The 16,360-nt window shown below is 36.1% G+C and overlaps 2 protein-coding genes across 3 annotated transcripts; one reads left to right on the top strand and one right to left on the bottom strand.

Annotated features, from left to right (window-relative positions):
• The first annotated feature begins 2,907 nt into the window (after positions 1-2,907).
• Positions 2,908-11,062, top strand: azi2 (5-azacytidine induced 2). The gene is given in 9 exon segments (XM_020937408.2): positions 2,908-3,067; positions 3,904-4,134; positions 4,137-4,156; positions 5,244-5,360; positions 5,873-5,972; positions 6,185-6,318; positions 6,388-6,452; positions 7,735-7,835; positions 9,226-11,062. Coding segments are annotated over 8 exon segments (1,161 nt in total). The 5' UTR covers positions 2,908-3,067; positions 3,904-3,938; the 3' UTR covers positions 9,654-11,062.
• Positions 11,063-11,432: 370 nt separating this feature from the next.
• On the bottom strand, positions 11,433-14,525 carry cmc1 (C-x(9)-C motif containing 1). Of its 2 annotated transcripts, none has more exons than XM_020937582.2 (4): positions 14,386-14,525; positions 14,002-14,091; positions 11,948-12,038; positions 11,433-11,870 (listed from the first exon to the last, which is right to left on the bottom strand). In XM_020937582.2, the coding sequence occupies exons 1-4, from the start codon at positions 14,402-14,404 to the stop codon at positions 11,750-11,752; spliced, it is 321 nt and encodes a 106-aa protein (XP_020793241.1). In that variant the 5' UTR covers positions 14,405-14,525; the 3' UTR covers positions 11,433-11,749. The 2 variants fall into 2 exon arrangements, with proteins under 2 accessions (XP_020793241.1, XP_020793240.1); XM_020937581.2 differs by having other exon boundaries at positions 14,002-14,094; positions 14,386-14,512.
• Between the last annotated feature and the right edge of the window lie 1,835 nt (positions 14,526-16,360).

Raw genomic sequence — 16,360 nt, 5'->3', positions numbered from 1 at the left:
AAGAGGCAGCAGATAGGGCCTGGTAATTATGAAGAGTCATGTGTAAGGTGACAAGCATGGTTAGGATAAGGGATGATAAGTGGGCTTACATACATAAGTGCAGTTACTTTGGCAAATACTTTCAAATAGGAAATATTATTTGAAAGTAGCAATAGATTTTGAGTATCTCCTTCATCCTTGAGCAGCGCGAGTCAAATGGGAACGAAAGGCTGACTGATAAGAAAACAGCACCCTCTAGTGGTGAATGAAAAACATGATACTTGTCTAGTATTTGCAGCGCTTTCATCAATCTGCATTTATGGGCAGCAGATGCTTGTATCTAAGAGAGGAATTAGATTATCATCCAAACAAACCACCATAGGGATATCCTGTCATTTTGTGTTTTGGTTCCATATTTTTCCATTGACACATTTACTGGTGTTAAATCTAAATTACCCACAATACATGAAAAACATGGTCACTCTGCACCTTCTGTCATTGTTAAGATAAATGAGATCAACAAAATTACTACTTATAAGGCTATTTGATGGGGTATTCCTATGTTTTTATCTGGACGGAAAAAACATGTCTTAAAATGTCATGTTTTAAACCTCTTCAATTACTTTCTTTTAAGCTCAGGGGTGATCACTGCTTCTGGTTTGAATGCTTAACAAATGTACTGTAATTCACTCTTTGCATTTGATTGTCTACAACAGCTTACAGGCAAAAGAGAAGTTAATTAGATGTTTCAAGTGACCATTATTTCTATAATATGTTGCCACAGTGTTAGCGCCTGCAAACACGCTGAGAGTGCTCCAAAACAAGCACTTAATTTGGGCACTGAACTAACACACGCATAATAATAGACTCATTTACATACATTATGTCAGTCTGTTTAGTATGTAAATGCTTGGTAAACTTCTGGGTTTAATCATTCCACAGACATTTTAATTGGGAGTTTGTTAATTGGTCACATTCATGCTCTGACACTTGTTAATCTACTGGCACTTCTTGTTCGTTCATCTACCAAGTCGCTGATTCAAAAACTTGAACTCCTACATGTTTTAAGGAAGCATGTAGGACATTACTGTACATAGCTCAGTTAACATTTTGTTCTGTGGGTTCCAATTAATTTAATAATTTACTCACAGATATGACCAGCTATGTAACTGTTGCTTTTGCAAACATTTTTTGGAATCCATTTCAAAAACTGGTTTGTAGTACTGAACATTAACTGGTTTGTAGTACTCCACAAAAACAAATTTAACTGTACTGAAAACACTTACATCTAATGCTTAAATCTTACATGACATTTAAGCCAGAACTTTTGAATAATGCTACAATGTGAACATGTAGACTTGCTCAGTAACTGCAAGATTTCATACGTAAAACCCATACCATTTGTAAGCCATCTTTCTCCATTGACCCTGGTGACCTTGCCTGACATAGCTCAGAGGTGTCCATTAGTCAATTTTGCCTGGTGGTGCTCTTCCTCCCCAGGTCTTCCTTGCTTGCTGCATCCTCAAATCTGAAACCATCTATGACCAAGGTCTCTCCGTCCTCCCAGATGCTGGCAGCACACACATTCTGCTCCTGTCATAACATCAACAATATGCACACATTAAACAGTGTGGCACTCAACATGCCTGGACAAAGTCAACAATAACAAGGTCATACATAGTGTATATCTATCACTGTTAACAAGTGCCCTACCAAACAGAGAGGACGATCATGTTCATGCATGTCAGTGCATGAAAAGCTTTTGGTCAGCATAACACTGAAAGTAAAATACTGAAATATCTGGGTCATATTTAGCCAAATATGACCTTAGAATATGAATATAGAAGTGGTTCACAATCTTTTCAAAGCCCCCCTACTTGATTTTATGGGCTCCCCAATTCAAAACCACAGCCCCCACAAGTGCACCATAAGATCAGCATTCCTAACAAGCACTTATTTCTGACAAATAATGAGCAACTATGGTGGTTTGTTTCTATGGCATTATATGTGAGGTGCTTTTACTATATGAACAAATATTCTTAATAGACAAGACAAAGCTCTAGGGTCCTTTTTTATTGCGTATCAGCAGTGGCAATGTGTAGTATGATATTTATATATAAAAGGAAAAAAAAAAAAAAGTTTTTCAGGTCAAAGGCAAGTGATCCTACTAAACAAAAAATAAATCTGCTTATAGTTGGCTGGTTGAAGCCGTGAATAATACTATTATTAAATAGCAATAGTCCCCTTGTAGTCCTACCTTCTTGTGTAATCGCAAAGTGCGAATGGAATTGCAGTGTTCAACTATCTCTTGTATTTCCTCCAGAAGTGTCTGGGCATTGGTTAAAACTGTAAAGAAAAGAAACGTTTCCGTTTTTTTAAGTCCACATAATTTAAACCAAGTGATCAAAATATCACACGTGCAAGCAATTCTACAAAATGTATATTCTTACGTTCCCGCGTTAAAGTCCTTAAATCCTCAGAACATCTTGGAATACTTTGCTTCTTCATAGTTCAGAGGGAGACCTGATAATTTTTTTTTTCTTCACACCTAAGCCAATATCACAATCCACCAGCAAAAACATAACATGATAAATGTAAAAATCATTCCAATCCTACGCATGATAAATTTAAAAAAAACAAATGTAGCTAAAACCTCTGACGACGAGCCTGCCAAGTTGGGTGCACGCACTGTCTGCTGTTTGGCGTAAAAATAGTGGCGCCTTTCATTAAAATTATTTATTAATTTCCTTGCAATAACTTTTTGTTTGTTTTCTTATTATTTAGCTCTATTTTAGGCAGAGGAGGAGTCCTGAATTAAAATATAATAATTATAAACTATAAAAAATCACCACGACGTTAGCGGATGTAGGAGATCAATATTTGGCTTTTATTGTGAAAATCCCTGTGCAGTTAAAGGACTCCCGGAAGTTTTTGTTTCCTCACCATCATCACCTGTCAGCGCTGACACCGAGCGAATGTTCAGTCTGTGCTCTTTGTTTTTCCTCGCTAAAACCCTCGTATTTCTTGATGAATAGGTGTTTATTCATTTAGGCCATTGGTGTGATAAGGGACAACGGCATCCAGCACGGTTTGTATACGAGTGAAACCTTTAATGTTATTGCTTCAGATACTGGGTCACAAACAGCGAAAGCTAAACGCTAGCTAAGCGCTATCATCAAAACAAACACAAAACACATCAGCTATTCAATAACAAGGATTCAATTGTACCCTTTGTACGCTGATTTTTAGTTAATATCTTATATGTTCGATTTTGTCATGTAGGCTATGTCAATTTGTAAACAAAGAACGCGGAAGCGAACTGTATGTTGTTAGCATCGTAAAAGAAACATATTACATATAGAGGAAATATGGTATTGTTTTAACTGCATAGATTACTTTATTGATTGATTAGCTCCTCTGATCTGACAGGAAAACGAAACCTAAATGGCCGCTCTGTATTTCTTTACTTTCGTTTGGTAGACTGGTCAAAGGTTATATTCTTCATTACTCTGTAGTATATAATGTTTTATTTTTATCTGTTAAAGGAAATCATTTAAGTATCTATTGTTTAGGAGGAAAAACGTTTGCGGTAAGGAAGGTGCTGTTACTGTAGTTCAGAAACACAGGAAATTCCGTAAGACAGAAAGAAAAGACACGATGCATTTTAGGTTAAAACAATTACAATATGGTGAAGAATAATTATCAATAAATGTATAAATTACACATTTCAGTACATCTATATAACTAGTTTTTATTTCATTGTAACATGTAACAATATTTTCCAAATATGAGGATGATTATGCTTGCAAGTCATGATGGGGGTAGAGTAGTTGCCTTGCAGTAAATTCACATGACTGATTTCGCTTTCACACATGACACTAAAAGAATTGCTCGCTGATAAAAATGTACAACTGTCCTCTACAGGTCTTCTACCTGCTACGCTGTAGGTCTCTGTCGACATGGAGCCCCTGGCTGTGGATGATGATATATGCATCCTTAAATGTGAGACGGCCTCCACTACAACAGGAGAGAGTCCCGTCTCGGTGTGTGCTGGCGATGAATCCGTCGCTTCTCATTTTGCTCTGGTCACAGCCTACGAGGACATCAAGAAGAGGCTCCGAGACACTGAGAAGGAGAATACACTGCTGAGGAAGAGAGTAAACAGCTGGAAGATAAGGTATACATTTAATAAATAAGACAGTCTGGACAAGAATGCCATGTATCCTTCTATAAAAAGTAAGATTTTGAAAAGTGAGCTAGAAACAAAGATGGAAACCTTTCCACAATGTTCTGGGACTTAAAATAAATGTTTTGATCCATGGTAGATAATGCATGTTCATGCATGTCACTCCCATATATAGGCCTACTGTCTGCTCATTGAAAACTCACTGGTTGGAAACTGTGAGTTCACTGATTGGCAATAGTGAGTTCTTGTAAATCAGTACATTCAATACAACAGAAAGCTAAATTAGCCTATGGGACAAGTGGCATGCCAGCATTACTATAATTGGCCAACTGTCAAAGTCAGAAAACAATGAGAAATTACTCAGCTTTGTCTGAATAAGTAGGAGAAAAAAGTAGAGCTGCCAAGCTCTTTTACAGTGTATTACTGTATACTGTGGTGGGAAAATATTTGATATCAAAACAGAAAGAGACGGATATGAGGGAGAAGTGAGAGTAATCCGAGTCTTATTTGACATTTGTTTATGTGACTCTTGTAGTCTGCACCAAGGTTTGGATATTTTCATTTCATGTTCCTAAAATCCAGACTATCAGACTTAGCTGTTGTCTCTAATGTTTGCCATGACAATAGGAACACATTTCTTGGACACTAAGGTTCAAATTTAGCAAAGCTTTTATAGTTAGTACAAAGAACAAATAAATATATTTAAATTAATCTACTCCAGATACATTATTTACAATACCATGATTCATTATAATATTTACTGCATACTAAAGTTTAGGACTGGTTCTAAATTGTTAATTTGACTCTAGAGGAAACTCAGAGCTGTTACATTCACACTACACAAACCAAACCTTGTGCCAAGATAGAGACAAAAGGTTCAGCATAGTAAGTGTTACTACACTTATGTTTTAAGATTGGGTTAAAATTTTTCCAGAATTTTGGTCCACTATAATTGATTTTGGTAATTTTTCTGCTTGTAACTCCAAAAACTGATAATTGTTGGTATATTACTCATTACTAATATTATATTAATATTAGTTGATTATGTTACACATGTGGATTTCTTTTGTATGTGCAGCTTTTTAGACCAGATGCACTCCCACCCGAGGGTCCCCAGTATGTGAACAAGGCCTTCAGTGCATACAGAGGTATCTATATTGAGAAGGAGGATCTACAGATGGAGCTCAACAAACTGGTACCTAAAGATTTCTATTCTAATGTGAACAATTTTGAATACTAAAGGTCACATGTATTGGTTGTATACAATTTATGTGCCATTTTATCAGATGGGAGCTAATATCTAAATCCACAATATTACAACAGGGCTTATTTGTATCATACTTACTATATACTATATATTATATTTACTATATACTACTACTGTGTGTGTATATATATATATATATATATATATATATATATATATATATATATATATATATATATATATATATATATATATATATATATATATATACACATATACATACATACATACATACATACATACATACACACACACATGCACACACACATGCACACACACATGCACACACACACACACACACACTATGTAATACTACTATAATACTATTACGAACATTAGCTGTATAAATCAAGTTGTACGTAGTTTTTGTATTGTGAATATTCTTCAGTGTTTGCTTGAAGGAATCCTGGCTCTTATTTGTGCCGTCTGTCTTGTGTCAGAAAAAGGAGAAGAGTGAGAGTGAGCGGACACTGACAGAGCAGCTACAGGCTAAAGAGTTGGAGCTGCTGCAGCTGAGGACAGAGATGGAGACCAGTCAAGGTGCAGGCTACATCTGTATTATTATCGTCAAATGTATAATACATAATAATACTGTATGGAATTAGATGGACCAATATAGTATAGTTTAGTACAAAGTGGCTTTTTTGGTTGTTTTATGTTTTTTATTTGTGTTATGTGTGATGGGCAAAACACAAACTAAAATAATGGCATGGATTTGAATACACTTAAGTTCAATATTATTTTGTTTCCAGTGATGAAAAGCCTGAACAGCCCACAGGACTACTGGCAGGTAGACAGGGTCAGCACGGAGCTCAAGATCCATAAACTACAAGAAGAGCTGGAAAAGGTTACACTGGAGAATAGCAGACTACTGGAGAGGAGTGGGGTGAGTTTCTCATGTGAAAGAACTATTGGACAAACAATGTTTTAGTTAAACTGTAATATGTTTTTTTAGGAGGACCCCCCTGAGCCTAATGGACCTGATACAGACCAGAGCAGTGGTGTGAAATTTAATGCCAGGTATCATTTTTATTTCTCTGTTACGATTCAAGTTTAGCTCTGCCCTACAGGAAGGCCAGACTGTCCACCATGTAATACATACATAATACAAATCCATATTTTGTAGTTTTTTCATAGTGCTGACAAATCTTGACTTTGAGACAATGTAGACATTTCTTATTCTGGCCCACTCTTCACAAAATTCCAAAATTACTGATTACTCCTTAAAGTAATGTAATTACTGCTCTGATCACAAATTTTCTAATTTGATTACTGATTACTATAAGTTACTTTGAAAAAAGGAAACATACAGCTCTGGAACCAATTTATTGTTATTATGAATTCTTCACATTGATTACACCTTCTGTCATAGAACCTCATTTAATACACTACTTTCAAACTAGTTACTGTCCACTGCAGGTGGCAGACATAGTATATAGTTTTATATGTTCTGTGTAAAGATGAGGAATATGAGTTTTCTTTAGTGTAGTTGTTTGCTTTGGCCACCAGAGGATGGTGTAGCTTCAAGTAGTGTGTGTATTCTATAAGATACATAAACTTTGATCACAACAATGATCATTTTATGTATCCACCCCAGCCCCAATGTTTCATGGAGGTAACATCAGCCGTTTTTGTGCAGTGTTAAAACCTCATTGCAGAAAAGTCTATAGTGCAGTTTTTGTCACTATTTTCCATTTTATGGCAGGTGTGGAAGAAAAAGTGGTGATAAGATTTTTTGTCAAAGGTGTGGATTAGACATTTGAGAACAGTGTTTGCATTAACAATGAAAACCAAGTTTGCTTTTTATAATATAATAATACAGAAGTGTAGTTTTTATTTTCATCCCTATACAGCTCTGCCACCATTATCTATCACCATCTACTACCATTTCCACCAAGATTTTTAATTAATTATCTTTTTCAGAACATTATATTTTTTATGTCTTAAAACCTCACACTCATTTAAATTTGTCTGAGAATCACACTGTATCCCATAATACAATATATAGTTAGACATTACCAGTTGGATTTTATGACATTCTGATATTGCTGTCATTTCATAAAAAGCCTCCAGCCTTGTGTATATTTTACATATATAAATATTGCATTTAAATAATATAACTGACAAATTACTACATGCACTATTTTATGGATACAAAACATTTTTTAAAGTTTGCTTCATTGAAGCTACATTAAAGTGCTGCAGGATTTTTTAAAACGTATTATAAATCTGACAGGGATAAAGTCTTTTGCATATGCAACTTAAACAAATGCATTATTTTGTTTTTAAAATCTGTGTGCAGGGAGAAGGCCATGCAGACATATGAAGCTTTGCGCGGTGAAGTGTCCCGACTCCACTCTGAGCTAAAGCACCAGAATGGATTGATACGAAAACTAAGACAAGGTGAGGAATCTTCAGTACTACATACTATTCTATATGATTCATCTCAGTGCGAGGTATAAATATTACAGAATACCGTCAATTTTTGTCTTTACAAAATAATGGGAATTTATTACAAAATATAAGATTTTTGTATTTCCAAAATCGTGTAACACAATAACTGATTGTCCCCTTTTCTCTGACTTGTTACCATTACACTGTACTGTCTAATAAATATATTAGAATTATTGATACTAAACTAATTCTTGATAGGTGGCATATGTTTCAAAAAGCATGTCTTGTGTCAGTAATACTTCTTGTTGGTGTAATGTCAGCATTTTTATTCTGTTGCAGAAAAATAAGTTTGTAAAAATATGAGGAATATGATTAATTTGAAATAACTAAAGAAGTCACTGTTACTGAGTATGATTTTGACACAGTTTATATCGAGGTGTGATAAGACAGCAGATTTTATCAAAGTACTCAAACACTTTAACAAAAGATGTCAAGAAAGCGGCTGTTCTTCTGCCATTGCTCAGAGATGTATTCAATGACATATTACCATTGTTGTCATTTCCCTCGCTGTGTCAGAGGAGCAGACCAGGAGGTGAAAATTAGTATGAAATATGGCAAGAAAATAAATCTTGGCCTATTTATTCCACTGAATAAGAGGCTAATCCTGTAACTTAGATGAGGCAGATAGAGCGAGAGAAGAAAAGCAGTTGTGGCAAAGAAATTGAGAGTGAAGTTGGGAGGGGCAGAGGGGGGGCTGTCTGTTTGTTCATATTGTGCATCTGTATTCTTCTAATGTTCCTGCTTTGGAATCACTTTTATTCAAATCCTAGACTCAGGAGACCCTCTCCTGGAAGAGTAGCGGGCAGGGATGGATGGATAGATGATGTGTGGAGGAAGAGAGGTACTGAAGAAGATACTGTCATTTAAACTTTATTATTTGCTCAAAATGATTATTTGATAGAAAAGCAATGGTGTATGTGAGATTAGGACATTTGTTTTTGCATGGAAATTATGGAGACGAAAGGCTTATCTTCTGCTCAGAGGTTTCTTTGATTGGATTTGTTCAACTGAGTTTTCTCTGATTACTTTTGAATGCTGCCCAAAATACAAGATGTCATATTCACACAGTGAATAGATTTTGTGGTTCAGTAGTTGCATGAAGACTCTTTATGTTGTAACTTTAAAGTCTATGAAGCCATGGTACAAGTTCAGCCGTTTACTGACTTGACAATGACTTATTGTCATGTGACTGCATGTAAAATAGTCCCTGACATGTAATCTCATACATTTTAGACAAACCAGTTTTTCATTTTGAATAACCAACATGTTTGTTTTAAAGCAGTAATGAGAACATGAGGGATATCCTATCTTATCTACTTTTTCTTCCTTATGTCTCTAGTCACTTCCACAGTCCCAGTGCAATGTCTGGATGATGTGGAAAAGAACAACAACCAAGTTTCGAGGGCACCACTATCTCAGCCCCGATGCACCCCTCCGCTCCCCTCCTGCTCAGGCCGCTCCCCTGTGGGGCTGTCCTCTGGCGCTCTAGCGGACAGCCTGAGAGAGGACTGCTGGTATAACGGGCCGTGGCCCTCACAGTACTGCTCAGGGGAGGCTCTGCTGGGCACAGACTCCTGCTCTGTGGTGCTGCCCCCTCCTCCTCTGAACCAAGCCTCTCTGGATGACAGCTCCAGGTCATTCCCCAGCCCCCCCAAACCCAGTGACGCTCTGTTCTGGGAGGGACACTCCAACTCCAACTCTTCGTCTTCAATGGGACACTGCAGTCCCAGGAGCCCACCCAACACAGAGTGGGCTAAGCCCTACTGAGCGGATTCCCTTATTCAAACGAATGTCCACACATCAAGGAGAAGATTTGTGTGAAATGATAAGCAACTCTTAACCCTGCCACAGTAACCACCTTGCCTGCCTTAAACTGACAAAACACCTCTTTGGGCTGGAATTAACTGGACCTACTGGTTGGGATCAATGGGGGCCAAAGTGGCCTTTTTGAGGTAATGACTTTGTCTGTGTACTATGGTTAATTTAGCTCCTCGGCTCTTTATTTGTGGACTCATTTGGCAGAGGAACTTGTCTTAATGCCCTTAAACAGAATCAGTGTCTGTATCTGTCAATCTTCTCTATGTATGCATACCATCTGTAAAGCATGCATACTATAGGTTTGTCCACACGTCAATAACACATCAGTGTATTGTGTGTTCATATGTGAGCCCCTCTCTCCTGCTCACAGCAGGATCTTTCACTATAACTATAGCAGTCCTGGAAGGGGGGGGGCTTTGGCTCTGCTGATCAGACTAAGAAGTTTAACCTGCTGTCTTTTGCGTCTTTACAGAAAATCCTCATGTAATGCATAATTCATAATTTCACAATCATAAAAAGGTAACTAACTTACACAACAGACAATAACTGTAGAATTCATTACATAACAAATTAGTACCAATTAAGTGTTTCTGTTCAATCAACTGACATGCCCAAATGTGACTACAATTACTGCCTCGATTCAAAGGGATTATAATAATGTGTATAACATACGTAAATGCAGCTGTTTACAATTTATCTCAGCTGTTCAAAAACCTAAGAGCTGCCATTGACAAAATATTCAGTCAGGTTGTTTTCCAAATAACAGACATTTGCAGAGGAAATGCTGTGCATTTTAAAAGCTTGTGTGAGATTTTCACATGCACTCCTGATCATGAGCATCTTTTTTTTTTAGGTTTGTGGACAATTTGAACAATAGGAAATGTGTTAAGTGTGCTTTGTGCTGATGTAAAATATGATACATTTAGCATACTATCAAAGATAGACTGCAGAAGAATGTGTATATTGTATAAATGTATATGGTGGTCTTTAGTATTCTGCCAAAATGCAGTTTTGCACTCCAAACCACCATTTTCCTTTTAATGTAATGCTGAAGTAATTTCTGGAGGTTTTCAGAGCTGCCTATGATAATGGCAAGACAGTGTATTTAATGCAGTGTTGAATGTGACTCATGACTGGTGCATAAAGCACAAAGTACCATGATATTGAAAAGATTTTTCTGGCGCGGTAACTGGTCTTGTTAAATTCTTGTTTTAGTTTTTTTAATTTACAGCAGTAGTTTCATACTTCTGTAAACTATTTGCAAACCAAATGCAATGTATAGTAGATATGGAATTATATTTTAAATTTACTGCACTTCAGACTGTTTGTAAATACAATAAATTTAATGAATCATAAAATTTGCTTTTACATTTTAAATAGATATTTTGAGACTATGAGATTATTTAAGATTATGACCACTTTTAGTTTTGAATGCATATATCGAGACTGGGACTAGGACTAAACCAGTTTACATTAGGACTAAACTGGGAACACACCAGGGTCAAACCAGGATCCTGTGTGATTGCAGCCTTAAATTAATGGCAAATTGCACAAGACTGGGGTATATTTTATTATTTGGCTCATTCTGGTGTCACCTGTTGCAGGCAGTAGGCACCCACATTGGGCGGCCACTCTTGTGTCAGGACTGGAACATAGCTGGAAATTTTGCTTGTTTTTGCACATCTGTGTGAGATTTATTTTTTTTTATCCAAAAGTCTTTCATCACAATGAGATTAGTCACTCTTTATTTTTAAACTCAAAAATATTAATATTGAAGCACACAATTTTACTATACATCTGTCATTTACACTCAATATACCTGTTTTTCAAGGTAAAATAGCTGAAAGATGAGCAAGCATCAAAATGGTAGTCAATTTAAAAAAAAGAAACACACAAAATATTGCAAAAAATTGAAAGAAGTTGCAGTCATTGTCCAAAGTAAATTCTTATTTTTATAATTAGAATATCAATATTTTTGCTGCCATTGATCACTGCCCCTGCCCATATTATACATTAAAGGTTTCAACTCAGATCATGAACTCTCATCACATGCTAGTTGGCAATTTTTGTTTTCTCTGCTTGCTTGGGATACCAGTCCTTTCAAATTCCAACTTCTCCTGGATATACTCCTTCTTACACTCTTCAAAAAAGACTGGGTCTTGATAGCTGTAGTAGTAAAAGAGAGAAAAACATTAAATTTTTAAAAATGTCTTTAGCTTATAATTGGTCATGTAAATACGTACTGTTTTATAAGACAATCTTTTAAGGCAGCATTTTCCTCTCGACATTTGAACACCATTAAGAAACCAGATTCTTTACAGCAATGGGTGAAAGCTGAAAAACAGCACATCAAATTCAACAAAATAGGTTTATAGCAAAACATTTTCAAACACCTTTAATATTTATTGTACATTTCATTCATATCCAAAAGCCTCTGTAAGTCTAAATCTTCTTAAATGGATGCTAATGAAAGCCTAGTTGTCACTTGAGACGATGCCAGCGGCGCCTCCACAAGGGTGCTTTAGCGACTTGGTGCTCTGGCTCGCCCTGTGATCCAGATTCAAAGTGTACATTTCTTACTGTAAACAAGGTGTTGAAGACTTTGAGTCTGCACCTTTTTAGCACGCTCTTTCTCAAGGCTTTGATTAAAAGCACTGCCTCTGTCCCCTCTGAGCCGCTGACTTCTTAATTAGCTTTATCAGTGGAATCTGTATTGTCATCACACAGACACTTTCATCAGGATGCAAATGTGGATAAAAAACAAGTGCAAAAGCAATTTAGAGGAGCAGAACAGTGCGACTAATCTAATCAGTGCATGCCTCAGCTCCGTCCCCTGGTGCACGGCTGCTGAGGGGCGGCTTTCAGATCACACACAAAAAAAGGAGGAGAAGGAGGACAGGACAATGTATATAAAGAGGCTCTGAATATTAAGCGACTGGGTTTTAAGAACTGATCACAGTCAGGGTTCAGTTTAGCCAAAATGTAAGTGCAAATCTTAATTTTTTGGAACAATGTAAAACAGAACACCAGTTTCCATTTCATAAATTACAAAGAAAATTTTACACATTACGGAGTCCAATCATGACCCTGTGCACCTCAAGGTTCCCTAAGTAAATTTCCCATTCAATTATCCCATAAAATGTATAATGCAGTATAATTATAAGTTTGATAGCTTGCTCGAGTAAAAACAAAACCTTAAAAGCATGTATTTTTATTTTTTCATTTCTTGCAAACATGGAGTGGATATTAAAATGCAGAAAATTTTAAAACATTTGAAAACAAAAATATCCAAATGTGTCATTTCAGGTGAAACCACAATCAAACGTGAGCAATGGTATACAGAATCTTTGTTAACCAATGTAACGTAACAATACACAATTTAACAGGTTCACACAGGAAAGCATGTGCGTATACTGGTGTCCCACACTGAAGTAATAGTGTGGAGGTCAGAGGTGTGAAAATGAGTGGGATGACAGAGAAGTGATATGAGGGGGTTTCCACCCTCACACACTGCCAGCCTCTCAACAGTCTGCAAGTGCAGCGTATGTGTGTGTGAGCGCGTGCAGGAGCCAGCCCTCAGCCACACGTCCATGTACTCCTTATTTGCAATACCCACAACAGCATGTGTCAGATTTGTTTCACAACTTTCACATGTGTGTATGTATGTCCCATCTACTGTTTGAAACAGTTGCACTTAGGTACTGAACACTAACCCATTTAGTCAGATTATTACTTCAATAAAACATTTAAGGTACAATCACATGAATAAAAAGTCAATTTAACACTCTTCTATCTATTGATAGCAAAGACATCCTAGGCCATTCCCCAGATATCACCAACCCAGTGAAAAAGAGCATGGTTTATTATTGCTGTTATTCAGATTAAAGAATGTGATCATGTCACAGGCCAGATTTCCCTATTGATTACATAGATTTTTTGATGAGAAATACCCAAAAGGAAAAAAAAATGATGTTCCAAAAATTGTCTGTATTTTAGTTGCCTCCTGCCTGCATTAAATATTACTGACCTATAAAATGTTGTGATGTCATGTGAAACCAAGCAAATATGAAGCTATCTTTTCCAGAATGTTTAAATGCACACTTTCCATATTTATTGTCATTCAAGTGTTCAGAAAATCAACTAAACACTAGTGAACTTATTCATTAGCTGAGCACAGCCAGGATGAACACATTTTATAGTAAATACATTATTAGACCATGCCAAACCTATCCTAAGCTTCACGTGTGTACAACATATTCATAATTTAAATTAAATGATTTCCCTACTCGTGCCTCACCTTGAACCTGCTCTGCACAGCGCTCCCTCGCTTTCTCTCTCATCATCTTCGGGATGAGGACGTCCAGCTCCACATGCCTCAGATGAACTTCTTCTGCGGAGAAATTACGACACAGATATGCCACATTACCCTCGTCAGTCCGCTGTCAGCACCAACAGATATGCGTGTGTCGATAATGTATTCTACTAAACATACAATGTGTTGTGTCGTGTCGTAGCTTGGTTCAGTTACAGACATAGCGTTAAACCGATGTAAACATTTAAAATGCTTAAATATTTCCTCCCATGATAAACTCACACATGTGCACACATCCACAGACCTGGACACACGCGACACAAACACGTACGTTCAAAGGAGATATTCCTCTGAATAAACATATATTACCTTGTTTGGTATTTTCCATTACGTTGTTAAATGTTTTACTTATCGTTATGACCTACAAACATGCTACTGAGCTCTTAGCTAACACACCAAAACACTTCCGCTGACGTAGTTCGATGCGACGGGAGACTACATTTCCCAGAAACACCTGCAAATGTTTTCGTTTTGTGCATTATGTTGCCCGTTTCTGCTGGGCAATAATATGATGTATTGCTTGGGCCTAACTGTGCTTCTAAAATTGGCCTAGAATTATTGAGCATATTTAGATCAATCTGACAGTTTACATTTCTATTTTATTTATCATCTATGTGCAATGCATTATATAGCCCAAACTAAATCTGTACAAGCAGGCTAGGCTCATAGCATAATAAGCAAGTAGATCTTATTGACCTCGGCCGAGACAGCTTGTCTCCTTAGATGAGACTCTGCAAGTGAATGGGGGGAAAAGCTAATATATGAATTTGAAACTTCTTATGTAGTTTAGAAAAAATAAATAAGGCGTTTTATGTGTAATAGCCAAAACTGACCAACTTTTTTGACATATGAATCTTAAAAAATCTATGAAGCCAGGTTTATATTCCTTGCTTCATTTAGCTTTGTGAGATAGCCTAGTGAAATTATACAGGAGGAACTTTGAATATCTTATTTAGTATTTGAGTCAACTAAATCTCACTGAAAAAAAATATTTATTTATTTATCTAATGTTAAAACTGTAATATATATATATATATATATATATATATATATATATATATATATATATATATATATATATATATATATATATTTTTTTTTTTTTTTTTTTTTAATCCTTCTGTATATTTTGTAAAAACCTTATTATAGTTTTTTGTCAATTGCTTTGACACATTTCTGTTAAAAAATATTGACATTTGTCAAACAGCTCACCCAAAATCCTAAACAGAATTGTTATAAACACAAGATTTCATCTCGGTAAAATGCAGTTTTCCATTCATAGCTAATTAAACATCTCCCAAAACCAATTTTTACTATCAAATTCTCAATCTTTCATCACGTGTTTTCTGTGCTCTTTCATTCATTTGACAGAGCAGCTCAAAAGCCTTTGCCCTGCTCTTAAGGACCACAAATAATCACTGGTTTAGAGCAGTCTGACACCGGGGTTCACACAAATGATTTTGAGTCTAGAATAGTATTGTATTTTGTAAAATAAAATTAAAAAAAAAAATTTAAAATACAATTTGTATATATATATATATATATATATATAGAGAGAGAGAGAGAGAGAGAGAGAGAGAGAGAAGAGAGAGAGAGAGAGAGAGAGAGAGAGAGAGAGCGAGAGAGAGAGAGAGTGAGAGAGAGTATGTGTTCTGGAAATCAGGGAAGACATTTACACCAACATTACACTGGATGTATGTATGTCTAAATTTATCCATTCTCTCTGAGGCCCCTCTCCTTGTTTAATTCATGTACATATGTACATTTCTGGTGTTCACAAATTGTTTTTTTTGTTTGTTTGTTTTTGGTTTTGGTTTTTTTTGCTGTTATTTTTAAGTTTCTATATGGAAACTAACAGTCCAAAGTCATTTACCATGTGTGAACAGGCCTGTAGCATTGAAAAAAAACCAAGGAGAATTCAATGGTCATCCATGTTTCTGAATGAGGTGCATCAAGTGTTCTGAGAAAGAACTGTGTTAACTGATGAGAAATGTCCCAAATTATGTGATCATCTGTGCCCCTGTTCAGATACCTGTTTGAATCTAATAATCAGAGAAAACTTATTTTCAAAACATGTGCTAAAACGAATGTTGTACTAGATTGGAAAGTTTGATGTATTTAAATGCTACTTAAATGGGTGATCCTTATGTCCTTATGGCAGAAAATGCATTTTGAGAGAACAGCCTTTGACTCTTTCTTTATCTCTTTGGCTCTATGGCTGCAATTTAATTTAATTGAATATTACATTTTTTATAGCTATTGAAGATTAACATTTGCTAAACAG

Source organism: Boleophthalmus pectinirostris, unplaced genomic scaffold, assembly GCF_026225935.1.
Source record: "Boleophthalmus pectinirostris isolate CB_2022bp ecotype Guang Dong unplaced genomic scaffold, ASM2622593v1 HiC_scaffold_6, whole genome shotgun sequence".
Lineage (NCBI taxonomy): Eukaryota > Metazoa > Chordata > Actinopteri > Gobiiformes > Gobiidae > Boleophthalmus > Boleophthalmus pectinirostris.
The sequence above is the reverse complement of the archived record's forward strand: the minus strand, read 5'-3'. Positions and strand labels throughout refer to the sequence as shown.